The sequence below is a fragment of the Equus caballus genome, chromosome 24, assembly GCF_041296265.1.
Source record: "Equus caballus isolate H_3958 breed thoroughbred chromosome 24, TB-T2T, whole genome shotgun sequence".
Lineage (NCBI taxonomy): Eukaryota > Metazoa > Chordata > Mammalia > Perissodactyla > Equidae > Equus > Equus caballus.
In genome coordinates this window covers 27,924,122-27,951,384 of record NC_091707.1, presented here as the reverse complement: position 1 = coordinate 27,951,384, position 27,263 = coordinate 27,924,122, and the positions used below count along the sequence as shown (strand labels likewise).

Here is a 27,263-nt window from a genome sequence, read left to right as displayed (position 1 = left end):
ATTTTCAGTGATACTACAGAAGATTCAGCGTACTCGTCTGGCCATTTAGACTCCTGGCTTTCGTTCTGTGGTTCCCTTCCGGCACCCCATTTGTACTGGCACCTGAAATCTACATTGTCCTGGTGGAGCAGAAAGTGTGTGGGACTGGGAGCTAGGAGCCAGGTGAACATACCCAGCTGTGTGGCCTGAGGAAAGCCACTCACCCTCTCTGGTCCATGTGTCCTCAGCTGTGAACTGAGTGTTTGATTGGGTGATGTCTAGCGTCTTTTCCAGCTCTAACTTTTTTTGATGAAATATTTTGAACAGCATGAGCTTGTAATGATTATAACCCGAACTGTTGTGGCAATAGTAATAATAGGTAATTATGGGGCAGTCCCTCTGTTACAGGCCCTCTGTTCAGTGTTTTTAGTGGATTGTCTCCTTGACTCTCCCGACCAACACCCTGCTATTATTACCCCCGTGTTACAGATGAGTGCTTTGACGCAGAGCCACATTGGGTCACTTGCCCAAGGTTACCCCCTGGCCAGAAGTGGATGGACCCGGGCCTGCAGTGTCTTCTTTAGAGCGACCCCTCCCAGTGTCTTGGATGCTCGCTCTGTGGAGTGATCCCGAGCAAGTCCCGTGACCTTCCTGTGCTTCAGCATCTCGTGTTTTCCCACTCCCTGCTCCCACCGAGATCAAGACTGTGAATGCCACTTGACCTCGGAAGCTCAGCCCCCGCCTCATGCTTCTGGGGTGATCCTCTGTACCCCGCTGCCAGCCGAGTGTGATTACTCAGATGATGATGGTGGTAGGGACTGCCTCTTGCACACCTACTATATTTCAAACGCATGTTAATATTATATCATCATTAATGTTAACAATATGTTAATATTATCTTTTTTCTAATTTTTTTGTTGTGGTGAAATAGACTATATTATTTAATCTTCATTGCAGTCCTGCCTGGTAGATGCTGTTGTCCCCTTTTTACAGATGTGAAAACAGAGACTCAAAGAGGCCTGTGTGGCTCAAGTCATATTCCAGTGCATCTGAGCTGAGGAGTAGGGAGAGCATGTTCTCAAAAGCCATTTGCCTTCTCAACACCTTCTAAAGGAAATATATGGGCATGATACTTGTTAAAGACGTCATGGAAAGATATAGAGGATTCTGGGTGAAAGCAAGCCTGTGAGACCCATAGAGAAGGCAGAGAAAGATGTCTTCCTCCATCAACTCCATGGACCTTGGCCCGGCTCAAGTGTGCCCCGGCCACTCTCCATTGGAGCCTGGTCAGGCCTGGCCCATTTGCATCCCTGAACTGCAGTACAGGACAATGACACTCTTCGTCTCCTGAAGTCCCCTTTATGCCAGATTAGACGTGGGTCGGTGGCCTCAAGGTCAGTGAGGGGTGGAGCAGGGGTCCAGTTCTCTGCCAGTCCCTCCACCTCCATCCAGGGCCCTCAGAGGCTGTACAGCAGGGCTGGCGGTGGGTGACGTGAGAAGGGGACCAGCCCTCATGGCAGCTCTGTGAACACTTCCCAGGATGCTGTCCCAAGCACTTCTCCTGAGACCTCTTGGCATCCTGAGCCCATTTCTGCAACAGAGTGGGTCCCCTCAAGGCCTGTCGACTCCTCCTGTCTCCTTAGTCAGGCTGAGTCAGAGCAAGGACCCAGTGATGGGGCCCTTGGAGCAAGAAGGTTGGAGGGTTTGGACTGAGGCAATAAAATGGTCCCTTGCCCTTTATTTGAATGAGGCTGGACCATGAACCTGCTGGGGTAGTCCATGCTGGAGGCCATGGGGCCATGGGTCTCTAGCCGTGGACATCACTTGTGGCTGTTGGCTTTTCCTCCCTGCTGGACCCCTGGAGCACTAAAGGGTGCAGGTGCCGCTGTCTGCCATAACGTGGGAGCTTGAGCTTCAAGACCAAGGCCTGCCCTGTGCCGGAGGAGAGAATACGGCTGTGCTGCATGCGTGGAGGCCCACGTTGGTGACACAGCGCTCTCCCCTCTTTGTGCCCCATCAGCGTCCTCTGCTGGGCATCCACAAGGCCACTGTCAAAAATTGCAGGCTTTCTGCCCCCCACACCACAATTTCTCCCCTCTCCTGTCACACATCAGCGCATGTTCAAAAAGAGAGTCCTCAGACATGCAGGGTATCATCTGGAAACTCAGGGCAGCCTTGCAGGGGTGGCGCCCGGGACAGAGTTTGGTAGCTGGAGGCAGGGAGGCGGCCATGGTGTGGGAGCCCAGGGGGGCGCGTTCTCCGAGGCCTGTCCATGGGAAGCTGTCAGGGGAGCCAGTGTTTCTTCTGAGCAGTTTCTAAGTGGCAGGTACTTGATAAATATTTTCTAGGTGATCCTCCTGACTTTTCTAAAGTGCTGTCACCCTCCCCATTTTACTGCTGAGGGGACTGAGGTTTAGGGAGGTTACTGTGAAGGTCACACAGCTGGTAATAGTGGATCTGAGCATCAAGTGCAGCTCTGGGCCCTGCAGAGTGTGTGCTCTTCTTCACCGGGTCACCCCACCATCCCCTCCTTAGGCTGAGCTCTGAGATGGGTGCTCTTTGTTGGCAGAACTTTCCTGTTTGGGAGGTGCCCAGAGGCCCCTTCGAGGCAGTCATCTGTCGGGGCCGGGGCTGGGGGCCTGGGGGTTTTCCCAAAGCGCAGTCCTGGAGGCCTGAGAACCAGGGCTTTGTGTGGGAGGCCCTAGCAGCCATAGGTGTGTGTCTGTCTCCCGCAGCTCTGAGTCCGGCTTCCCCAGGAAATGCGGCTGGCTGCTTTCAACAGCACTTTTCCTCTTGCAAAAGCAGTATCTTTCTACAAAAGCAGCCTCTTCCTCCTTCCCCTCACCCCAGCCCCCAGAGACTGGATGGTAAACAGTGAGGTTTCACAGCCCCCCTATCTGTGGGCGTGCTGGTAGTCCCGCCACACCCAAGCCACGCTGGACCTGAAGCTATCCCTTTGAGCTGCTGTGGCGGTCCAGTTCCCCTCAGGTCAGTGGGACACCCCAGCAGAGGCTGAGCGTGGAAGGGGCGAGGAGAGCAAGGGGCTGTGGAAACACAAGATGGGGGGACATGAAAAGCCCCGCCCCCAGATGTGGAGGTACAGCACAATGACAACCGGCAGACGTGCACGTGTAGACAGATGACAGCTGGGAGAGAATATGGAAACAAAATAAGTTGCATTGCTTTTAAAGACTTAAAAATTTTTTAATAATTTTTTACGACAATAAAAAAGTTATAACAGCTTGAGAATGAAAACTAAGTCCCCTCGCCTCTGTGGCGGGTTTGCAGTGTCAGCAGCGGAGGGAGGGCGCCCGGTGAGCACTCTGGCCTGTCCTGCGGCATCCCCTTTCTCTGAGCTGTCTTCTTCTGCAGGGTCCCTGAGGGTGCTGTTTGGCCCATCCCCCCGCCCTGATGCCATTCAGTATCACCCATGGGGGCAGCTGGATCTTCCAGGACGTGGCCCTTGCCCCCCCCCCACCCCGCATCGATTCCTTCCTCCTTCACCCAGTTGTGCGATTTTTACAGCCGCTAGAATGTCTGCTGCACAGGGCAGGGATTTTTGCTGTTCTGTTCACTGCTGTGTCCCTGACTCTGTGCCCTGGGACTCTAAGGTGACTGTTGAATCCAGGTGTGGAGCTGGCAAGGGCCATGCAGCGGGATACAGGCATTGATGGAGTGGGTGTGGGGTGCTGTGGGCTGTATGCCCCCAACCCACATGTGGTGGGTGGCTGTTAGGAAGGCTTCCGGGAGGAGGTGATATCTTAGCTCGATCTTGAAAGATGAGTGTGTTAGCTACGCATGACGTAGAGGATATCCAGGCTGAGGAATCAGTATATGTCCCCTGCCCACCCTCAATCTATGTGCCTGTCTTCCCAACGCTTTGGGACAGGACACACACCCCTCTTCTCTATCATGGGAGTGACTGGCTTATGGAGTGGAGATGTATTTGTAGGGAGAGAGAAGTATCCTGTGTTGACGAGTTCTAGTGAAACGTGAGTTACAGATGAGGCCCAAAGTTGGGGGGTGTCACAATGCTCCCCTCCTCCCCACCTGTGTGGACTGCTATCTCCCCTTCTGCTTGCTCACAGGCTCTTTAACTCTTGCTTATAAACCTGAACAGCTGTTTCTTTTCCCCAGTCGTCACTGGCGTGGTGTTCTTCCCTCCCCTGCCCATTCATTGCCACTTGACTTTGGAGTTCCCCAGGGCAAGAGGAAGTGGCAGAGGGGGTCACGAGTCTCGTTTCTCATTTGTTGAGTCACCCTGTTCTGTGTTTGAGCCACTAGGGGGTTCTGTTGGCACAGGGCAGCTTGGTGGGTGGTCTGTGTGATGATCATTAGACGCAGCTTCAATGTTGCTCTTCTCCCTACAGACTAGAATGTTACAATGTTGATGGCCTTTCAGTTCCTCTTCTTAATTCCCTTTCTTGAATTCTTGCTCATACTTTTGCAGCTTAAAGTGCTTCCGCCTCCCACCCCAAATACACACACATATACACATTGGGGTGCCTACCTTTCTCTCCCCTTATCCTGACACCGTGCCTCTGTACTCTGTCCCCAACAAAACTGATTAATCCCCTTAGCTAGCTGCTGTGAGTGGACAAGGATTTAATAAACTAATTTACCCTAAGGTGTTAATGAAGCTTAACGTGTTACCTCTGGGGTGCTCTGCCTTATAGCTGTGAAGGTTGAAACTAAACCTTATACTCTAAGAGGTAAATTGCTAAGAATGGAATGGCGGCACTTGGAAGTGTGGCTGGGGATGATGTTTTTGGAAGACAGTTGGGAGGGGAGGCGTCCAAGGAGGGTGCCACGTTGTCCATCCCTCTGGTGCCCACCCATGCCGCTGGCCCTGCTGAGTGTCTCCTTAGCGGCTGCCCTGCGAGAGTTCACTGCTTGGTTGATGAGGTGAAGGAGACGGTGTGAACAGCCATGCCAACAGGTTTTATGGGCTCCACTGAGCAGACTTCCCACCCTCCCTGGCTCTGTTAGACGTTGTGCCCAACGAGGATGACAATGCCAGCCTGCCCAGTACCTTATACAAAACAACCGGAAAGATGGCACGAGGCAGGCGGGTTCTGGGGACCCACTGGGGCCCCTGTGAGGGCCTCGGAGACCACGTGACCTGTGGAGAGTTTGACGGCTTGCTCTTCTTTCCTTTGCCCAGACATTTACGGCGTGGTGCAACTCCCACCTCCGTAAAGCGGGGACACAGATCGAGAACATTGAGGAGGACTTCCGGGATGGCCTGAAGCTCATGCTGCTGCTGGAGGTCATCTCAGGTGAGGTGGACCACTGGCCTTGAGAGTGCCAGGGCAAAGGTGATGCCAGGTGGGCAGGGCCACCCTGGCCCAGAAGAAGGTGCTGCCCACTGGGTTCTGCCACTTGGGGACTGCTGCCCTGACACCTGTGCTCCGCCCTGCCTTTGGTCATGGCTCACTTTCGGTCTCTTGAAAGAAGTTGGGAGTGACATGTGTGAATTCAGACTAGAAGACTGGGTCTTGGTCCTGGCTCTGCTGCTGACCGTCCATATTTCCCTGGACAAGTCACTTTCTTTCTGCCTCAGCATCCTCATTTGCAAAAAGAGGGAGTTTGGAGGATAGTCTCCGAGGTCCTGCCCTTCCAAAATGCTAGGATTCTGTGGTCAAGAATGCAACCATGGCTATCACCAAACCTTGGCCCCACTACTACCTATCTACACATACCTACAGGATCCCAGACCCTCATGTGAGGCCCAACTTGAAATTCAGATGCCCAGATATCTGGGGGGACAGCTCGCCTTGAACGCGTATCTCAGCTTTCTTATGAATATCTTTCCTTCACCGTCCCCTAAAGGTTGGCGGTCCTCAAGTTTCTAGCCTTGGTTGATACACTGACAACTTAGCTACTCTCTTCACTTTACCTTCCATCTTGACACCCGTGAGTCCTAGACCTGCTCTCAGTCCGGCCTTCTCCCTCCAGGCCCCTCTCGAATGCTGGACCACACTGGGCGTCTCCACCCAGATGTCCCTCAGGGCCCACTCAGCATGTCCAAGACTGTACTTACCACTCCTGGTCTCAGCAAACCTCTTTTTCCTCCTGCAGTCTTCATCTTGTTCTCCTGAACCTAATCTAGGAATCACAGACAGCTTTTCCTTTGCTCTTCTTTCCAACTTGGCATTCAAGTTCTGTTCATTTTCTTTCTTTCTTCTATTATCTGTCTTTTAATCTCCGCTGCCATGGTGTCAGTGTGGGCCTGCGTCAGCTCTCACCTACATGATACCACAGAGGCCTTGACCCCCTCCCAGCTCCTCCCCTCCCACCGCAGCCCCGTCATCCACACCGCAGCCAGTGCGTCCATCCGACGGCCCAAATATGGTCATGCTGTTGCCTGCTTGACACCCTTGAGTGCCTCCCAGGGCTCTGAGCCCAGCCCACATTCCTTAGCATCGCTTGCAGGAGCCTTTGTGAGCTGGCACCTGCTTTGTTTTCAGCTAACTCTTCCCAAAAAGGTAGCAGGCCTCAGACCCTGTGCCACCCTGGGAGATTTGCCGTCCTCCTCAGATGGCGTGCTCTCTGCTTTCTGTGCTTTTGCACCAGCTCTAACTGCCTCTCCCCACCCCCAATACCTTTTAATATTTCAAAGTGCAGGTGAAATCTGTGTGTGTGTGGTAAAATACATGTAATATGAAATTCACCATTTTGACCTTTTTTTTTTTGCTAAGGAAGATTCACCCTGAGCTAACATCCATTGCCAATCTTTGTCTTTTTTTCTTTTTTTTTTTTGTGAACCGCTGCCATAGCATGGCTGCTAAAAGACCAGTGGTGTAGGTCTGTGCCCCGGGGCTGAACCTGGGCTGCTGAAGTGGAGCGCGCCAGACTTAACCACTAAGCCAGTGGGGCTGGCCCCATTTTGACCATTTTTAAGTGTGCACAGACATTAAATACATTCACTTTGTTGTGCAGCCATCACCACCATCCACCTCCAGACTTTTTCGTCATCCTCCCGCTCCAAATCTCTGTACGTATTAAACACTAACTCCCCATCCCACCCCAGCCCCTGGCAACCACTGTTCTACTTTCTGTCTCTGTGAATTTGACCACACTGGGTGCCTCATATAAGTGGAATCATGCAGTATGTGTCTTTTTGTGTCTGGCTTATTTCACTCAGCCTAATGTCTTGAAGGCTCATCCATGTTGTAGCATGTGTCAGAATTTCCTTCCTTTTTAAGGCTGACTATTCCATTGGATACATGTGCCACATTTTCCTTATCTGTTCATCTGTGAGTTAGCACGTGGGTTGTTTCCACCTTTGGGTGTTGTGAGTAGCGCTGCTGTGAGCATGTGTGTGCGGGCACCTGTTCGAGTCCCTGCTTTCACTTCTTTGGGTGTTATTCTCTTTCATCTTTTAAAGCTCGGCTCTGGGTTTCCTCCAGGAGGGCTTCCCTGGCCACCTGCCCATTTGAGTGGCTGGGCTCTGATAACGCCCCATTAATTCCTCCCTTGTGTCATTTACCACATGGTATCATCATTTTGGCTCACTTGTTTTCCTCCCTGCTCCACGCGGAGCTCCTTGGGCCAAGGATGGTCTCATCTCTGTCTCCCAAGTGCTTAGAATTGTACTTGGCATGTAGGTGACGCTCAGCAAATCTTAGAGTGACCAGGGCTGGGCATTTCTGCATGGCCACCGGTGCATTCCAACAGAACAGACCGGCCTCTGCCCAAGGGGACCTGTGTGCATGTGAGGCGGGCTTGTGTCTTTCTCGGGACTAGGGGAGATGGAGTCACCGAGACGCTGATGCTTCCTCCTTGAGTGTCTCTGGAGATGGGTAGGATGACAGAGGACGGAGGGATATGCTGCCTGCAGAGGTCCTCGAAGTGTGGTCCTGGACCACCACTCCACCATCAGCAGGACTGCTTGTCAACACGCGGGTTTCCAGACCCCCTGAGACCTAAGTCAGAAAAGAGGAGGCAGGGAGCGGGGCTGGACACCTGCAGTTAGCAGGTTCTCCAGGCGGTTTCATGCTGACTGAAGTTTGAGAACCACTGGCCTTGCGGCCTCCACTGCCCTCCGGAGAAGTCCCATTCCAGCCGGCGTGCACAGCTGCTGGGCTGGCTGGGGAGCTCAGGACCCTTAGCAGGATCCAAGGGCTGGGGCTTTAGCAGGAGCAGCCTTCCAGGGGGGATGTGGCATTGCCTCCCTTCATCCTATGGGAGGAAGCCCCTGTGGCATCTCATCTGCCCAGGAGGACGGTGGCGTACCTTGCTAGGGAGGCTGGCCAGGGACCACAGCCTTGGGAGAGCCGCAAGGGGAGAGAGTCTTGATTCGATAATAAACACCCAGCGGTGCTTGCCTGGGAGCTGCCAGCCTAATCACATCTGCAGCAGAAAGTCTGTTCTCTTATAGAGGCTGGGGGGCCCTGGGGGCTTGGGAGGTTCCCTGAGGAAGTGCTGCTCTGACATCACGGCTGCCCAGCCACGTGAGCTCTCTCAGCCAGACTGTTGATGTGCTTGATGGGCCGGAGAGGGGAGTGTGCAGCTGGTCTGGTCTGGAGACCACGGCAGGTGCAAGGGTCCTGAGTTTCAGGCGCTAGGATGGTGGTTTTCAGCCTTTTGGGGTCCCTGACCTCTTTTTTTTTTTTTAAAGATTTTATTTTTTCCTTTTTCTCCCCAAAGCCCCCCAGTACATAGTTGTATATTCTTCGTTGTGGGTCTTTCTAGTTGTGGCATGTGGGACGCTGCCTCAGCGTGGTTTGATGAGCAGTGCCGTGTCCGTGCCCAGGATTCGAACCAACGAAACACTGGGCCTCCTGCAGCGGAGCGCGTGAACTTAACCACTCAGCCACAGGGCCAGCCCCTCCCTGACCTCTTTGAGATATGAAAGCCATGTGCCCCATCCCCAGGCCTGGGCACGTGTTTTGCACATATAAATTTTTCGAATAGTTTCAGGAGGTCCCTGGATGCCTCTGCTCTGGGATAAAAGTGCTCTTAATGGAGTGTTTGGAGAACCAGCTCCTCCACCCCATTTCCCTGCAGCTTCTGACCCTGACACCTGAGCAGCAGAAGCTCCCACTTGGAAGCTGGAGGTGGGGCGTTGACTTGGAGCTGGGCTGTGGGTGCCCCTGAGAGGCAGTAACGGGACAAGAACAGCAGTTACCAAATGAGAGAGGGAGTCTGCGGGCACTTCCATTTAAACACCCGGGGAGCTTTTTCAAAATACTCTAGGCTGACCCACACTCCCTCCCAGGCCCTAACAATTGAGACTAGAACTCGGAGTTCAGGGCCTTTGCATGTGCTGTTCCTTCTGTCTTGATCACCTGTCCCTGCATTCTAGGCCCGGCTGTCCTCCCACTCAGACCTTCCCCCAACCATTCTGCAGCTCCTTCATCCCCCTCCTCTGCATCTTCTTTTTTTCTTTTTGAGGAAGATTAGCCCTGAACTAACTACTGCCAGTCCTCTTTTTTACTGAGGAAGCCTGGCCCTGAGCTAGCATCCATGCCCATCTTCCTCTACTTTATATGTGGGATGCCTACCACAGCATGGCTTTTGCCAAGTGGTGCCATATCCGGACCTGGGATCTGAACCAGCGAACCCCAGGCCGCCGAGAAGTGGAACGTGCAAACTTTACTGCTGCGCCACCGGGCTGGCCCCTGCATCCTCTTTTTAAGCATTTCCCCTCCTTGGTATTTGTGTATTTGTGTGCATTTATCTGTGTTTCTCTATTGGCCTGTCTCTCTTCCTGGAACATAAGGACATGACGACAGGAAACTGTTTTGTTCATCCTCATATTCCAAGTAGCCAGCCAAGTCCGTGACACATTATAGGGGCTTGAGACAGACTTGTTGAGTGGATGCAAGCAGTTTAGATCTGAGAAGTGGAACCAAGAAGAGGCAGGGTAGACCCTCTCGTTCCCTCCCTGGGTGGCATTTGCCTGCACCCAGATGGCATGCGCGTGTCTCTCTGAGGTGTGCCCTTGATGAGGGTGTTGCGGGAGCAGCCCTGGCTGCTGGGTAAGAACGTCTCCCCCTCCCTCTCGGTCCACATTCAGGTGAACGCTTGGCCAAGCCGGAGAGAGGCAAGATGAGGGTGCACAAGATCTCCAACGTCAACAAGGCCCTGGATTTCATAGCCAGCAAGGGGGTCAAACTGGTGTCCATTGGAGCCGAGGGTGAGTATGGCCTGCCCCCTGGCTGCCCCGCGGAGCCTGATTTTCTGCTCTCCTGGTTCCCGGGACCTTTTCTACCCTGACTCCTGGGCCTGCACATCCCTGGGGGCCTTTGGAGGTGGGGCTCCCAGCACCTCCATCTGATCGGCTTGTGGATTCTTCATGTCACAACAGCCACTTTCCATCCACTATCATCCCCCAACCCCAGCCCCACCCCTGGAAAACCAGGAGCCCACTCCCTGGTCTGCACAAGCACCCCCTCAGCCAAATCCTAGCACTGTGGGATCCTGCGTGTGTGGAATGCTGCCTCCGTCCTCCGCAGGCCCGGCTGCGCTGTGCTGCCTGAAGCGGAGAAGTCTGTGGTCTGGGCAGAGCGTGCTGAGGCCGGCCAGGTCGGTGGGGGGAGGCTGCCCTGAGCTCCACGGAGCGCCGGGAAGACCAATGTCCAGAAGCCGTTTGGAACATTCTTAATACCATTTCCCTGCAGAGTAGCTCCTTGACTCTTTTTTCTTCACGTAAAAAAATTTTTTAAAGCTCCATTTAAACCGTTATTAGCATGTTCTTTACTGGTTAAAAGGAGGCAGCCCGATTTCCTGTGTGCACTGTGCTGGATCTGAAGGGTTTAGGGAGGGTCGAGGTGACTGGAATAGAATACTGTGAACAGGGCCCGTCAGTACTGTGTCCCATAGATTCAGCAAGTATTTATTGGGCACCTGCTGTGTGGTGCCAGAGGCCTAAAGCTGAGGAGCATAGTCTCCATCCATCCATCCATCCATTTGTTCACGGTGTAACAGTGGCTGTGATTATTGAGCTCGTGCTCTGGCAGGTCCTGTGCTGAAGCCCTTTGCACCATTGATCTCCTTTAATCCTTAAAACAGCCCTAGGAGGTGGCTCTAATTATTATGCCCATTTTACACAGAATACAGATGCCTAATGAGATCAAGTCACTTGCTCAAGGTCCCATCACCAGTAAGTGGCAAAGCCAGAACTCAGATCCACGTCTGCATGACACCAGCAAGATGCCCCGAGGGAGTGGCCTTTCCTTGAAGAGGGTGGGAGTCTTGCTCCAGTAAACCCCTAGGAGCAGATCTCTTCTCTGGAAGTGCCCCCTCCCCACCTTTTCTCTAGAAATTGAGGGATTTTATGTCTCTGTATCAAACTGAGAAACTTTAGCACAGGGGTCGGCGAATTGCAGTCCATGGGGTCCAATCTGGCCAACACAGGTTTTTGTAAATATTGGAACTCAGCCACACCATTTGTTTACATATTCTCTGTCCCTGCTTTCTCGTTGCAGACAGAGTTGAGTAGGTGAGACAGAGGCCGTATGGCCTGTAAAGCTGAAAATATTTCCTATCAGGCCCATTACAGAGAGAGTTTGCTGAACCCCTGCCTTATTGGAAACTCAGGCTGGTGCTCAAGGTGGTCATGGGCAGTGCCTTATGTGTCCCAGCATCCCCTTAGCTGTGAGGCAGAGACCTCATCTTCTGCATCCTTGTGGCCCCAGCTCCTAGCAGTGTGATGCACACCATAGGTGCCCAGTAAGTGTTTGAAGGACTTGCACATAGCAGGGTACTTTGCTTTGTGAGTGGGAAAATATTCTCTGTCTTTTAATAAGAAGGAAAGAATAATTTGTTCTATTAGGCAGGAGTAAAGACTTGGCAGAAAAAGTTTCAACTAAGCAGGGGTGGGAAGCCAAAGAAATTGCCACTCAGGTGGTCTGCTGCAAACTCAGATGCCCACTGGGGCAGGGAAGTAAAGGCTGTATGAGGTGGGCCAGTGGTGAGCAGTAGGGATGGGTGGGGACTGTGGAGAACTGGGAAGAGCATGTCCTACTAAGCAGGGCAGCTGCCATGTCGTCTAACCAATTGTGGCTGTGTGGGTGTACAGATCCAGCATTGCTAGATCTTCCAGTTTTTCCAAAGAAGCCAGAAATCCAGATTTTTAGAAAGGAAAATTTAACAAGTACCTAAAAAATATTTTTTTTGAAGAATCTGAATAGCAAAGGAGAGGAGGGAAGGAGAAGGTGGGCGTGACAGCACTTACTGAGCTTCAGATCTGTGCCTGGCTAGACAGGATGCTTTACACGGATTATCCCCTTCCACCTGTGAGCAGGCCTGCAGGATGGGCATCACTGGTCACGTTTTACAATCAAGGAAACTGAGGCTCAGAAGAGTTGCTGGGGTGGAGGCATGTGGTGTGGTCGAGCACAGGCTCTGGGCCAGACTGCTCCCACGTGACAGAGCCAGGATTAAACCCCAGGTGTTCGGGCTCCAGAGCTGAGGTCTACACCTCTTCCCATCACCCCTGGGCATTGCTGCTTCCCCCGCGGGGCCGAGGGCAGAACTTCACGTCTGATTCTCCTCTGCTTTGAAGTGGCAGGTGAAGTCGGCTGTGCTTGTCTCAGCAGAGGGGCAGGGAGCAAAGAGCACTGGTCTAAACTCTAACCAGCACCTTGAGTCTTCCACGAGCCACTTCACCTAGCTGGCCACGCACGGTCTTCCAGTTCCTTTGACACAGGCCTCGCTTCTCCAAAGATTGTTAAGACAGTCCTTTAAAATGAGATATTCCTAACTTTCCTAAAGAATTTCATTACCCTAGGGAGCCAGTGCTTTAGGCTGAGGCTTCCTACTTTGAAATCCTCTCTCCCTTTTCAAGCTGAGCACCAAGATCATGCTGGGGTGGCCACTCTGCCAAGCCAGGAAACTGGATGAGGCCCCAAATGGGTTTGGTTTATTTGATTGAAGTGCAGTTTACTGCTGTAGACCATAAAATCAAAGGCAGTGGGGTGGGTCAGGGAACGAGCTCTCCTGGGGGTGGGGCTGGGGGCAGATGTTGCCGCTTGTCCTGACTGAGGAGCTTCGTGGGCTCGTCTGCCGTGGGGACCAGGCCCAGCCGGGGTGAAAGATGCCAGACCTTGAAGGATTGTCACGTGGTGCAAGGACCAGACTCTGGTTGACCTTGAAGGGTAGAGCAGGCCTGGAAGGGAGCACCTGTGGGCAGGCTGAGTGTGGGTAACGTGTGGAACCTTAGGGAATGGAGTGGGTGCTCCAGGAAGGGCGTACGTTCCCTGTCCCCAAAGATGTTCAGATGGAAGCTGGAGGCGGGAAACTGCCATCCCTCGGGGAGGGGTTAGGATTTCTTGTACGATGCTTGATTCTGGAATGTCTGGGCTTCATGGACTTGGGACTTGACAAGGGGAGAGGACCTGGGAAAGATTTTTATTTTAAGATCTTTGGGGGGGAATCTTGATGTCTTTGGGTGCCCAGAGCCTGGGGGTGGTCTCGATGATTTAGCATCTATCCTCAGGATTGGGGTGGGGGTACAGTAGCTACAGCAGTGGTCTGGGAGGTGGTGACCCTCTGGGGTCCAGTTTCTGTCAAGTGGAATTTCTCCAGCATCATTCATTCTACTGTCTGAATACTGCTCAGGTGACTGCATTTCTAGGGGGGCAGTGTCGGGGGAAGGGAGAGGCAGGCGCCGAGTAAGTGCAGGATGCGAATGGCTTCGTAGCCGTAGGAATGACAGAAACATGCCTGACTTCTTCCCACACCCGTGGCAGACACTGATAATCTGTCATGGTTTTTCCCACGGGGTCCAGTTGTGGCCTTGGGACCCTCCTTTTGGACCCAGCATTCCCGGCGGCCTCCTGACCTAAGCTGCCTGTGAGATGGGGCGTCCCTGCTCCAAATCTAGAGATGCCTGGGAAGAGGATGTGCCGTTCTGGGGACCCAGGGAGGAGGGCCCCTAGGGAGGGTTACACCCAGAGGGTGGACGGGGAGTCGGGGGCACTGGGGCCAGGGTGGTGCACGGGTCTTAACTGAACACACCCAGTCTCTTTGCCTGTACTTGGCTCCTCTCTTTTCTGGAGAACTTGGTATGAGTGCGAATTCAGTAAGCAAAAATCCCTGGGGGGTTTCTGGGGATGGAGGAGAGGAAGAAGTAGGCAAGACCCAAAAAAGAAGCTGCCTCGTATTCCTTGGTGCTGGGAGGACACTGAGCTCAAGGCCAGCAGGAGACTGAGGTATTTGGCCTTTATAAGTGGGGCAGCATTGGGGCTGCAGGGTGGGGGAGGGAGGGGGGCCAGCACCCAGCCTCCGCTCCTGGAAAGGCCCAGAGGCAGCATTATCACCTGGAGCTTTCTCTAGACTTTAAAAAAATGTCCCCTTGTATCTGACACACTGTTCATAAAATTTTGGACCTGCTTTTTCCACTTTCTGTATTATAAAGGTTTTCCCAAGTTATTAAATCTTGCAAAGGTAATTTTTAATGGCTGTGTTCATCATCTGTTGGTTGAGCACAGCTGTGCCCTCTTCCAGACCTGGGTCTTGCCCTGGAGGAGCCTGAGCGTGGCTATGCCCTTGGGGCCTGACAGGCCTGCGTCACGCCTCTGCCCATTCACCCGCTTGTGGTTAGAACCTTACAGTGTTCACTCGTTCATTGAACAGATGTTGAGAAGGGCTTTCTCTGTGCCAGGCACCATGCTGGGCTCTGAGCAGTGATGCAAAACCAAATCTTTACCCTTGTGGAGCTTGCACTCTAGAAGCGGGAGAGAGAAAATACACACATACATATGTAGGAGGGAGGAAATAAATCGGAGAGTCAAGTGGGAGGTCAAGGAAGGACCCAAGGAGAAGGTGATGGGTGAGTGGAGACACGAGGGTGGTGAGGGGCAAGCCCCGTTGACATCCAGGGAGGGTGGAGCTCAGGAGGCCGTGTGACTGGAGGGGGTGGAGGGACCTGAGGGCCTCGCCGCCCACTGCCTTTGACTCTGAGTGAGATGGGAAGCCCTGGAGGTCTTGAGCAGAGGGGCGACAGGGTCTGGGCTCGGTCGTGCTTGTGCTTTGTGCCTTCACACAGTTTCCAGTTTGGGGCCTTTGATACATAGCTTAGCGACAAGCACCTTTACAGGCAGCCTTACTCTGCATTTCACGTCATTGGCTGTGGATAGACTCCTAGAGGTAGAATTTTACTCTCCACAAGTTGAACGACTCCAAGATGCTTGCTCCCTGTTGCCAAGCTATTTCCCAGAAAGTTTTTTTTTTTTTTAAACTAATTTACACTTCTAGTCGCAGTGGAGTTGCCTTACCACCATCGAAGTGTGTGTTTGCTTATTTTTTAACTTTGCTAATTTAATAGCTGGGAAAATGGAATAACTTCTTGAATCACAAGTGGGATCGAACATTCTTATAAATTGGTTATTTGTATTGCATGTTTTTTGAAGTGTCTATTCATGTCCTTTGCCTGCTTATCTATTGTGAATTTAGACTTTTTTCTTACCAATTTATGTAGACTCTAAATGTTACCGAGGTTAAACCATTGGAAGTCTCAAATGAAAGGGCATTTTAAAAATATCAAACCTTTATGAACTCTCTGTTCCCCCCAGCATGCTCTGCTTTTACTTGATAAGCTGGATGCTCATGTGCTGCTGCAGCTCCCTGTGTCTCTAACCCAGGCCCTCCGACTCGGGTCTGTGCCCTGGTGATGTCCAGGGCTCTGGGAGGGGCATTTAAAACCCCGCTGTGAGCAGGGAGAGTTACATCCTGTCCCGTGTCCAAAGTGGATGCTGGTCCTCCTCCTCTCGGCACCCGGATGCAGGCTCTGCAGAGCTGCCTGCCCTTGATAAGCAGCTGCAGTGCGCTGTACCCTGTCAGTCATGCAGTTTTGCCGTCGCTTTTGAGAAAGGGGGTAAGATCTTAGAGTGTAACTTCCTTAGTGGAATCTACTCTTCTTTAAGAGGATTTTGGGGAGCAAACCCTGGTGGACATGAGCCCAGGGAATCGGGAGTGGCTGGAGGTTGTCTCTCCTCATAGTTGTGTTGAGTCTCCCCTCAAACCAGTGTTGTGGGAAATAAAATATCCTTTGGATGCCTTACTCTTAACCGAGAGCACCGGATCTGGAAGCAGGTGAGGGTGAGGGGTCTACGTTTGACTGTCACCTGCTCAGCCCCCAAGACCATAAATGGCTCTGTGTCCTGGGTTCCTTAAAGGCTGGGCTTAGTTATGTTTGTATTTCCAGCCTCTGGGCCTGGTGCAGAAAAAGAAAAAAATTACTTCATAGAATTTGTAGCATTTTTAAAAAGGCTACATAGTGCTGCTTAGACGGAATTTAGTTGGATATCTCTTAGTTGTGGTCTTGAAGCTGTTGTTGATTTTTTAAAACATCTGTTTTAATACCCATCTAATGGCATTACGAGGTGGATTTGTGAGCTGGTGGATCCTTCAGTTGGGTGTTCACAAACCTGTGTTAGGTTGATTACAGTCTGTTGCCTGCACCGGCTTTCTGGGTGTGGAGGGCTATTCTGAGAGCTGTGATTGCCTGGTGGTCCCCAGCTCAGAGTTGCCAGAACAGTTGTGATGCTGAGAAATCCTGCCCCCTCCTCCATCAGGCTGGGGGACACTGCTCGTGGTTTAAGACACCTCCTTCTCTATCACCTTTCCCGAACTACCTAGTAGAATTGACCACACCCTCCTGTGTTCCCAGGACACCCCCCAAATAGACTTCTCTCCTGGCACCTGTGACATCTAGTTGCACTAACTTCTGAAAACATATCGACTTCCCTCTGGAAGTGGAGCTGTGGGGTCTTTGATTTCCTGCGTGGTGCCTGGAGAAGGTGGGTGCTCGGAATAACTCTGTTCCTGCTAAGACCCATCCTAACATGTCCTTCTGCTGTTTCTGTAGAAATCGTGGATGGGAACGTGAAAATGACCCTGGGTATGATCTGGACCATCATCCTCCGCTTTGCCATCCAGGACATCTCTGTGGAAGGTTGGTCTGCTCTGTTCCATGACGCCCCCACCTCTCCTGCGCCTTCACCGTCACGTCTTCCTCCCTCACCCCGGGCAGTGGGGCCTTGACTGTGGGCCACGTCCTGGGCTTCTTGCCCATTGCAGACATCTGCCCTCCTAGTCTGCAGAGAAGTACGAACTGTTTGGGGTGCTGGTTCCCACAGGTGTATTGGCCCCAGGCAAACTCCCCATTTTGAGAAAGCCCAAAGTTGCCGTGGGGAAGTGTGCTGGAAACCGCACCTGGCTCTTGGGTTGTTAAATCTGAAAGGGTAGGAGAACAGCAGCCAGAAGGGAGTGCAGGAATGGGAAGCTGACCCCAGGTCTCCACTCTGCTCCCATAGCACCCTCTGGTGGCCACTTTCCAGATCTGCAAGAGGCTGCTGTGGTCGGGGCAGTGATCTCTCTCAATTTTTAATTTCACACCAGCAGTTTTTGAGTTTATGTCTGATATATGTGTATTTATTTTGTAATAAATTATATTTGTGTATTGCTATGCATATTATAAAACACACACCAAAAAAATTTTTAAATCTTGAAAAGATTTTTCTTCAAGTAATTTTTTAATGAGAACAATGTGGATTAAATTTGTTTGGAAATCTTGGTTTCCATATGGGAATCTTGGACTGTTGGTGATACAGCAATGGGAAGGTCTATGTTTGGTTTATAGATACTTGGTATTTAGGGCTGAAGTGGTTAAAAGGATGCCCACATAGTCACTTAGGACGTGGTTCTTGTTAGTGATGGTGGCTATAAATTCATTTTCAAATTGCCACTGCCCTTTTTTTTTTTTTTAAATATTTGTGCTTTTTGGTGAGGAAGATTGGCCCTGAGCTAACACCTGTTGCCAATCTTTTTTTCCTCTTCCTCTCCCCGAAGCCCCCCAGTACATAGCTGTATATTCTAGTTGTAGCTCTGCTGTGTGGGACGCCGCCTCAGCGTGGCCTGATGAGCGGTGCCATGTCTGCACCCAGGGTCCGAACTGACGAAACCCTGGGCTGCCGAAGTGGAGTGTGCGAACTTAACCACTCGGCCACGGGGCTGCTCCTCAAATTGCCTTCTTGATGAGTTTGATTCTTTCGGGCAGACTTCTTGTCAGCTCGGATCGAATCGTCATTGTTTTTTTTATTTTATTTTATTTTTATTTTTTTAAAGATTTTATTTTTTCCTTTTTCTCTCCAAAGCCCCCCGGTACATAGTTGTGTATTCTTCGTTGTGGGTTCCTCTAGTTGTGGCATGTGGGACGCTGCCTCAGCGTGGTCTGACGAGCAGTGCCATGTCCGCGCCCAGGATTCGAACCGACGAAACACTGGGCCGCCTGCAGCGGAGCGCGCGAACTTAACCACTCGGCCACGGGGCCAGCCCCCGAATCGTCATTGTTTTAATCTCGTAATAGAGCTGTTGAAGAGCTTGAACTCAGAAGCCTTAGCTTTGCTGATTTTTTTTTTTTGTTTGCCTGTGCTTGAATTATTCTATTATCTTTACTTCGAATAATTTATGTCATTTTAAAGTCTGTTTTGTGAATTGAAAGTAAATGAGATCATCCACAAACCCACTTCACTGGGTACCATGACCTGCAGTTCACAGATGCGAACACATGGGGCGGTGTGGTTTGCAGCCATATCTGGGCTGGGAGCTGCTGGGGTCCCCTGAGATACCTGCCTTACCTTACCGACAGGGGTCTGTCTCACACACAGCAACAGTGGCAATCTATGCATTAAATATAAGGAAACCTTATTTTCTTTTAGTTGAAATCTGATTGGAGTCCTAACATTTTTTTCCCACGTGGCTGTGTATGCTGCACAGGGCACACGTGCCCCTTTCTGGAGATTCCTGGACTTTAGATTCCATAGATCAATCCAACTTTCCTCCCCAAAGTGGCTACCTGGCGTAGGTTGCCAACATATTTTGTCTTGCTCCATTTCCTTGATTTTTTTTTTTGAAGATTTTATTTTTTTCCTTTTTCTCCCAAAGCCCCCTGGTACATAGTTGTGTATTTTTTAGTTGTGGGTCCTTCTGGTTGTGGCATGTGGGACGCCAACTCAGCACGGCCTGTTGAGTGGTGCCACGTCCGTGCCCAGGATTCGAACTGGTGAAACCCTGGGCCGCCGAGGCGGAGCATGAGAACTTACTCACTCGGCCACTGGGCCGGCCCCCATTTCCTTGATTAAAAGGAAGTGACAGGGAAATATTTTGAGTCTGAAAGGCCCTTATCTCAGTATTTAAATGTGTAATGCAGCTAACTATGAGAAACTTCCTGGCTTGCTTCTGTGTTTCTCAAGTAACTTCTCAAATGTTTCAAGGAAGTAGACTTGATGGCCTGGTAGCAGCGGGGTTGCAATCCAGGGGTCTTTGTGTGGACCCCCTGTGTGAAAGAGCCTGGGCCCTGTGGCCATGGTGAGGCGTCCCGTGAGCCACTGCCCCTCCCTCCACAGAGCCAGCCCCCTGACCTCTCCACCTGTTGTCCCCTTCCCCACAGAGACTTCGGCGAAGGAAGGGCTGCTCTTGTGGTGTCAGAGAAAGACAGCCCCCTACAAAAACGTCAACATCCAGAACTTCCACATAAGGTGAGTGGCCACGGGCTGAGGGGCTCTTGCAAAACTGAGGCTGCCTCCCCCAAGGACCTCCGCGCCCCCTTGGCGGGATCAGTCTCATCTCTAGAACAGAGCTGAGGCCCTTGTGGGCAGAAGTAGCTTTTCTTGGAAGGGAGTGTCGCCAACCCTTGGATGCCCCCCCCCCTCGGCTGCTGCCTCTGACACCTGTGACTGATGCTCATGTACTGGGGAGCTCCCAGGAGAGTGTCGGGGAAGATGAGGAACAGAGCAGACGAGAGCTGGGACCTTGGGGGGGGGGGGGTAGGGTCGGATGTGGCAAGTGTGTCTCAACTTGCCGAGCCCCACCCACAAAGTCTTGACCCCACTGCCTGGGGGGGTGACAGGTAGAAATGTCCCTGCCCATCCTGTCTTCTCCTAACTCCTCCTCCCAAGCCTTATGTCATCATCTCCAGAACAAGGGAGACCCCCGCTTCGTGCTTTGTCCGTAGTTAGTGTTGGGCCCCCTCAGCCGCTCCTCACCTTCGCTCTCCCTCTGGCAGCTGGAAGGATGGCCTCGGCTTCTGTGCCTTGATCCACCGACACCGGCCTGAGCTGATCGACTATGGGAAGCTGCGGAAGGTATGTGTGCTCCCCTGACCTCCCACTGCCACCCCCCGGCGTGCTGGTCCCTGGTGGGTAGGTGGGGGTGGGGGAGGGCGGGGGAGGGCGGGACTGGGCCCCCTGTTCTGAGAGCGCATGGCCCAGCGTGAGGGCTGTCAGTCTTCTTAGACGAGCCAAGGAGACAGCCATTTAGAAGGAAGAGAAAAACACCTTCACTATATCATATGTGCACAGCATGCATGTACTTTGCTGACTTGACAGCCCACCGGGAAAAATAGCCAAACGGCGGCATTGATTGTGTTAGAGTGACGGAATAGTAAGTGGCGTTCTCCCCTTCTGTCAATGCAGGTTTTGTAAGGGGGATGTATTCATTTCACAATTTCAAACGTTGCATTTTCTCAGAGGTGTTTATCCCGGCCGTGTCTGAGATTGGCTGGGCAGCTTCCCACCGTGGGTTTGGTTCACTTCACGGCTGAAGTCTGGCTGGGGCGTTTTCTTTTGCTGCTGCCCGATTTCATTTATGCTTTTGGCATGCAGCTGCTGGGAGGTTTTCCTGAGCCTGTGCCCCTGTCGAGGAGTGGACGAGGAGGTGGGGCTGTGTGGCTGGCCTTGGGGTGGTTCTCAGGGTCCGGGCTGGTTAAGGGACGCTGGCCGAGACCTTGGAGAGGGCTGTCCGGGGGCTCTCTGACTGTGCTCACCCCATCCTCCCTCTCAGCCCGTCCCTTGCTGAGGCCACGTGGTGCGGGCGTCTTGGGAGAGGCCACCTGGAGCCCTGCTTGTACCCCACTTGATGATATGGAGCTTGGGTTGGAACGTCCTCTGTCCATGCTCGAGTCTCTTGGCAAGGGGGCTTCTAGGAGTGACTGTTTTATATTTCTCCACTTGACCTTGAAGCTTGGAGAGCACAGGGTTCAGTAAGGAGCCCTGCCTTGCCTATGCCCCCAGCAGGGATCTCTGCTTCCCAGTGGCCAACAAGGCTTTGTGTTGCTGGTGTGAGAGCTGCTCTGTCAACTCTGAGTGGCAGCAGGCCCTGCCTCCAGGGTGTGGGGGAGAGAGCTGCTGAGAAGGATTTGTAGGGGAGGACATGGGCAGTCACCTGCCAGGAAGGATGGAGTCCCATCCCCTGCTGGGCCGAAGCTTGAGGCTGTGGACACTGCCCACCTGGCAGGGCCCACCTGCTGCAGGGGAGGAGCCTGCAGCCTGGCCAGCACAGGGCCAGCCCTTCCCACGTTCGTCTCTTGGGGGACAGAGGGATCCCAGCCCTTTAACTCAGCTGCCTTGTGAGGGGGAAAAAAACAGCTTCAGAACCCCCCAACCTGCCCGAAAGCTGTGTACCCAAGTCAAACAGGGCTGCTGACGGGAAATCCTAGGGGCCACGATTCTCTGTTAAACGCGCCTTCTGGTGCCTCCTCACTGTGCAGCTGATGTGCTTGGGTGACGGGCGTGCGTGTGTCTGTGTCCCTGCCTGGGTGTGCTGGGGTGGCAGCAGCCAGTTAGTCCGCAGCTGTTCTCTATCCCATAGAAAGGGGGGCCCGTGCTGACCGGGCCTCTACAGTCCCTCCCCACTTTCCACAGACACCGGGAGCCTCAGCCATTCGGGAGGTGAGAGTCCAGGGGCCCTTGTCGCACAGCCGGCCAGCTCTCTCCCCACCCTCCCTCCCTCTCTGTGTCTTTTCATTTCTCCCTGCTTCACGGTGTCTGTCTCCTTCTCTCTTTCATTCAGTAGCATCAATGAAATCCAGCCCCAGTCCTGGCACAGACCTGGCCCACGGAACCGTGGCTTCTTTCCAGAAAGCACAGGTTGCCAGAGCTGAGCAGTGCTTGGGAACAGGGGAGAGTGAGGGGCTCTGACCGGAAGCCCTTCCTTCCACAGTGACCTTAGGTGGGCGTGGGGGCCTGGCGGTCCCTGGGAATGACATGGGCCAGGTGGGTGTGTACCTGGGACCTGAGGACTGCTTACAGCCTTGGATGGAAGTGACCTTCACTGCCTGGCAGTGTTTTTTATCACTCTGGAAGCTGTCAGAGACTTTTCCAGAAGCACTCCACCTTCTCTATTTTGAGCAATTTCTTCCTGAAAGTGTCCCAAATGAATGTGTTTATCCTTTGGTTACTTTGTGATTCTCACTTTAGCAAACAGGGAAACTGAGTCCTGGACTGACAAAACCAGCTTGTTTTTAGGTTAATCTGGGGATCCAAGAAATAGTGGGAGGTCCAGCAAGAAACTCCTCCCACTGAGTTGTGTTTTTTTTCCACATTTAAAATTTGTTTTTTAGTTGTGGTGAAATGTACACAACATAAAACTTACTGCTTTATCCTTTTTTTAATACTCTTTCTTTGGTTTGTTTTTTTTGTTGAGGAAGACTGGCCCTGAGCTAACATCCATTGCCAGTCTGCCTCTATTTTGTATGTGGGATGCTGCCATAGCATGGTTTGATGAGTGGTGTAGGTCCACGCCCAGGATCCAAACCCATGAACCCCAGGCCACAGAAGGGCCACTGGGCCACCCCCCATTTTAACCATTTTTAGTACAGTTCAGTGCCATAAGTATATTCACATTGCTGTGCCACCATCTCCACTGTCCATCTCCAGAATTCTTTTCGTCTTGCAAAACTGAAATTCTGAACCCATTGAACCACTCCCCATTCCCCCTTCTGCCAGCCCCTGGAAACCACCATTTTACTTTCTGTCTCTAGGAATTTAACCATTCTAGGTACCTCTGTAAGTGGGATCATACATTGTTTGTGCCTGGCTTATTTCACTTAGCATGATGTTTTCAAGGTTTGTCTATGTTGTAGCATGTATCAGAATTTCCTTTTTAAGGCACAATAATATTCTGTTGTACGGATATACCACATTTTGTTTATTTATTCATCTCTCAATGGACATGTAGGTAGTTTCCAACTTCTGGCTATTGCGAATATCACAGCTATGAACATGAGTGCACAAATATCTGAGTCCCTGCTTTCAGTTCTTTGGGATATATACCCAGAAGTGGAATTACTGAGTCATATGGAAATTCAATGTTTAACTTATTTTTTTCCTATTCTTTTTTTTTTTTTGAGGAAGATTAGCCCTGAGCTAATATCTCCTGCCAATCCTGCTCTTTTTTTTTTTTGCTGAGGAAGACTAGCCCTGAGCTAACATCCATGCCCATCTTTCTCTGCTTTATATGTGGGACTCCTGCCACAGCATGGCTTGCCAAGTGGTGCCATGTCTGCACCTGGGATCTGAACCGGAGAACCCCAGGCCGCTGAAGCGGAACATGCGCACTTAACCGCTGCGCCACTGGGCTGGCCCCTATGTTTAACTTTTTGAGGAACCTCCATACTGTTTCCCACAGCAGCTGCACCATTTTATAGTCCCACCGACAGTGCACAAGGATTCCAGTTTCTGTATATCCTCACCAATCCCTAATGGGTTTTCTTGAGAAGGTAGCAGAAATAAGAATAGTCAGAAGGCTATAGCTGTATGAAGGAGCCCCAAGATTTCATGGAATGTGAGCTCCAAAGGAGTTTGAGAGCTCCTAGTCCAACTCTTTTTTTTTTTTTTTTAAAGATTTTATTTTTCCTTTTTCTCCCCAAAGCCCCCGGTACTTAGTTGTGTGTCTTTTAGTTGTGGGTCCTTCTAGTTGTGGCATGTGGGGTTCTGCCTCAGCATGGCTTGATGAGCGATGCCATGTCTGCTCCCAGGATTGGAACTGGCAAAACCCTGGGCTGTCGAAGCAGAGTGCGCGAACTTAACCAATCGCCCACGGGGCTGGCCCCTCCTAGTCTATCTCTTGAGTAACAGATGGGGAAACTGAAGCCAGCTTGCTTACCCATGAGTCCCACTGGTTGGTGCAAAGATGAAACCAGAAGCCAAGACTGATAGCACCCAGGCCGGTACCCTGCTCTCAGCACTCACTTCTTAGCAATTCTTTCTTGGGCTGCAGGCCAATATTCTTCACTCCATTTCTCTGGCAAAGAAGCTGAGGCTTGAGGAGGAAAGATGGTGTTATAAACCCCCAGCCAGTGAGCCCTCGTGGTGAGGCCAGCCTTCTACACCCAGAGCTGGCCCCTGAGGACTGAGCCTGGGAGGGGCTATAACAGTTTCCTCTGCCCCCCAATCTTGGTGGTCATCCAGATGGGGGTAGCCAGCGTCTTGTCATACTTCTCACTGTCTAACTCCTTCTTCTTCTTCTCCCTGTAGGATGATCCACTCACAAACCTGAACACGGCCTTCGATGTGGCGGAGAAGTACCTGGACATCCCCAAGATGCTGGATGCTGAAGGTGAAGGCGCTTTCCTTCTGGGCCACCAGCTCTTCTCCCACCTGCCACCCAGCGGTCAGCACGAGTGGGCCCAGCAGCCTGAGGCAGGAAGGGAGAAGACCTGGTCTCTGGGATCTCATTTGGGGAGCCTGGAGGTCACCTGCCCGTCAGGGATTCCATAGTTCCCTGAGGTTTGTAGGGAAGGGTGGCTGGTGCTGACAAAGGCTTTGAGGCTGTTTTTGCATCGACCGCCTGAGGGTGGTTCTCGCTTTGGCCTTGGGGTCCGGGTAGTGGCTGCTGGGGTAGAGTGTGGTGCTCCCTGGTTGCTGTAGGGGAGGGAAAGCATCTTTTCCCCCTACCCTCCTGGGTTCTCCAGCTGGGGCCCTGTGAGTTAGAGTGACGAAAGAGAGACTAACAAGAGAAAAGCCAACAGCCATTTACTGACATGAGCATCGCGCGTCCACTCGGGAGTTCGGGTGGTGGGGATGGAAGGAGTGGTCAGTTGGGGGTGTATGTTCATCTCTAACTTCGCAGGGGGAAGGGGGAGAGAGGGCACTTACAGGAAAGCAAATGACTTTTTGGAAAGATGAACAGGCCCTTCGGAGAATAGATGAGAGATGCGATAGTTTGTGACAACATCTGTGTGTGTGTGGAGCCATTTTCAAACATATGTAAAAGCAGAGACAATAGTATAATGAACCTGTATGTATTCATCATCCAGATAACAACTATTGAGATGTTGTCACACTTTATTTTTTTCTTTTTTTTGTTTTCTGTGTTGAAATATTTTAAAGCAAATCCCAGAAATCACAGGATCTCATAGCTACATGCTTCAGAATACATACCTTAAAAATATGAATACTTTCTTTTTTTTTTTTTAAAGGTTTTTATTTTGTTTTGTGAGGAAGATTGGCCCTGAGCTAACATCTGTTGCCAATCTTCCTCTTTTTATTTTCCCCCTCCCCAAAGCCCCAGTACATAGTTGTGTATCCTAGTTGTAGGTCATTCTAGTTCTTCTTTGTGGGATGCTGCTGCAGCATGGCCTGATGAGCGGCGCGTAGGTCCATGCCCAGGATCCGAACCTGTGAACCCTGGGCCACCAAAGTGGGGTGTGTGAACTTAGCTGCTATGCCACCGGCCTGGCTCCTGCATATTTTCTTATGCAACCATAAAACAATTTTCACACCTAGCAAATTAACAGTAATTCCTTGATACGTCTACTGCCCAGTTCAAAATCAGATTTCCCCAGTTGTTTCTTTTTAGAGTCGGTTTGTTTTCATCAGGATCCAGAGTCTGCGCATGGCATTTAGTTGTATTTCTTACGTCTTTTCTAATCTGTAGCTCTTCTGTCCTCCTTCCACCCCGTTTTGTTCCCGCCACTGAGCTGCCTGCAGGAGCTGGGCCGGCTGTCCCAGGCACTGTTCCCTACTCGGGGTTTGTCTGTTTGCTCCCTCAGGGCCCCATCTCACTGTCCCTCTCATCTTCCTGTAAGTGGAAGCTGATGCCGGAAGCCAGTTAGATTCAGGCTCTGCATTTTGGCAAGAAGACCGGGTGGTCTGAGAGCCTCTGTCCACATCACATCAGGAGGCGTGTTGTGTGTTCCCCAGCTGGCTTTAACTCCAGATTTTTCTTGACAGACATTGTCGGAACCGCCCGACCGGATGAGAAGGCCATCATGACCTATGTGTCCAGCTTCTACCATGCCTTCTCTGGAGCCCAGAAGGTACCCAGGGCCCCCTGGTCCTTCCTTGCCCAGCACACCTCATGCCGGACCCCACACCATGCTCACGCCCCTCCCACCCCCATCTCTCCGCTCTCCTCGGCCACAGGGTCCTGAGGGCCCGTCTCTGGTCTCATCAGCCCCTGCGGCCAGTGTGGCGTGGTGGCCTTGCTCAGCGCCTCTCCCGCCTGCACCTCTGCTCTTTCTCTACTGTCTCCGAGAAAGTCGGGCAGGAGCTTACCTCCTGGGACCCCGATGGCTTCAGCGGGAAGGGCTGCATGGGTGACATCAGCCGGGGTGGTTCTGAAGGCCTGGCAGGTGCATGGGCAGCGGCACCTCAGTGCCCACCTCTGTGGAAGCTATAGGGTGTGTCAGGGCAGTAGGGACCTCCCTGGGGAAGCCGCTCTGGGGACCTGTCTCCTGTCTTCACTGACCTGTTTTGCAAAGGTGTCATGAAGCCCCCAACTTTCTCTTGCACATGGCCTTGATTTAGCAAATCTGTCCACAGCCCCTTTGGGTCCTGGTGCCTTCTATATCTTGCCCGGGACCCCCATGTGGGGTCGCTTTCCACTCCTGGACATAAGCACAACCCTTGGAGGGAGGAAGGGAAAGATGGGTGGGCAGACGTGAACCCCTTCAAGTGTCCTGGCCCAGATTTGCTCAGGGAGGCCTGAGGTTAAAGTCCAGTTGTGCAGGTTCCGTACTACACAAGGGTACCACAGCTAAAGGGCATCATTCACCCTGCTTCCAGATGTGGAAGATTTGAAGATTTTATTACCAGGCTTAGCTGAGGCAGCAGATGCCCCTCACTCAGTTCCCCTCACAGGCAGGACCCCAGAAACACAACATCCAGGTCACCATGACCGCACACCACAGGCCTGGCCTTCGACCTGTCACGTGCTCAGGCAAATCTCCCACCCTCCACAGGGAGAGACTGTCTCAGAAGCATGACAGGGCGTCCCGCACGTCCCCCGCCCTCTGCCCAGCCTTCCCCTCTGCTCTCCCCGCTTCCCTGTCTCAGCCTGTGCTCCCCCCGACCCTTTCTCCTGCCACCATCTCAGTTTTCCTTTCTGCTCGGTCCCTCCTTTTCTGTCTGTCCGTCCGTCTTGCGTTCTCTCCGTCCGCCGTGGCTGTGTAGGTTGACTCTGTGCTGCTGCCGCTACTTTCTCTTCTCAACCTCTTCTCCTTCTCTGCGCAGATGTGTGGGCACGCTAAGGCCGGATGGGAGGGCCATGTG

The 27,263-nt window shown here is 52.1% G+C and overlaps 1 protein-coding gene across 8 annotated transcripts in view; it reads left to right on the top strand.

Annotated features, from left to right (window-relative positions):
• Window positions 1-27,263, top strand: part of ACTN1 (actinin alpha 1) — a 95,786-nt gene that overhangs the window by 44,849 nt on the left and 23,674 nt on the right. For all 8 annotated transcript variants that reach the window (XM_023627980.2, XM_023627981.2, XM_023627983.2 and 5 more), the window contains exons 2-8: window positions 5,144-5,258; window positions 10,004-10,123; window positions 16,799-16,885; window positions 19,382-19,469; window positions 19,997-20,075; window positions 24,246-24,327; window positions 25,944-26,029. In XM_023627980.2, coding sequence (XP_023483748.1) covers window positions 5,144-5,258; window positions 10,004-10,123; window positions 16,799-16,885; window positions 19,382-19,469; window positions 19,997-20,075; window positions 24,246-24,327; window positions 25,944-26,029 — 657 coding nt within the window. The remainder of the gene's footprint in view (window positions 1-5,143; window positions 5,259-10,003; window positions 10,124-16,798; window positions 16,886-19,381; window positions 19,470-19,996; window positions 20,076-24,245; window positions 24,328-25,943; window positions 26,030-27,263) is intronic.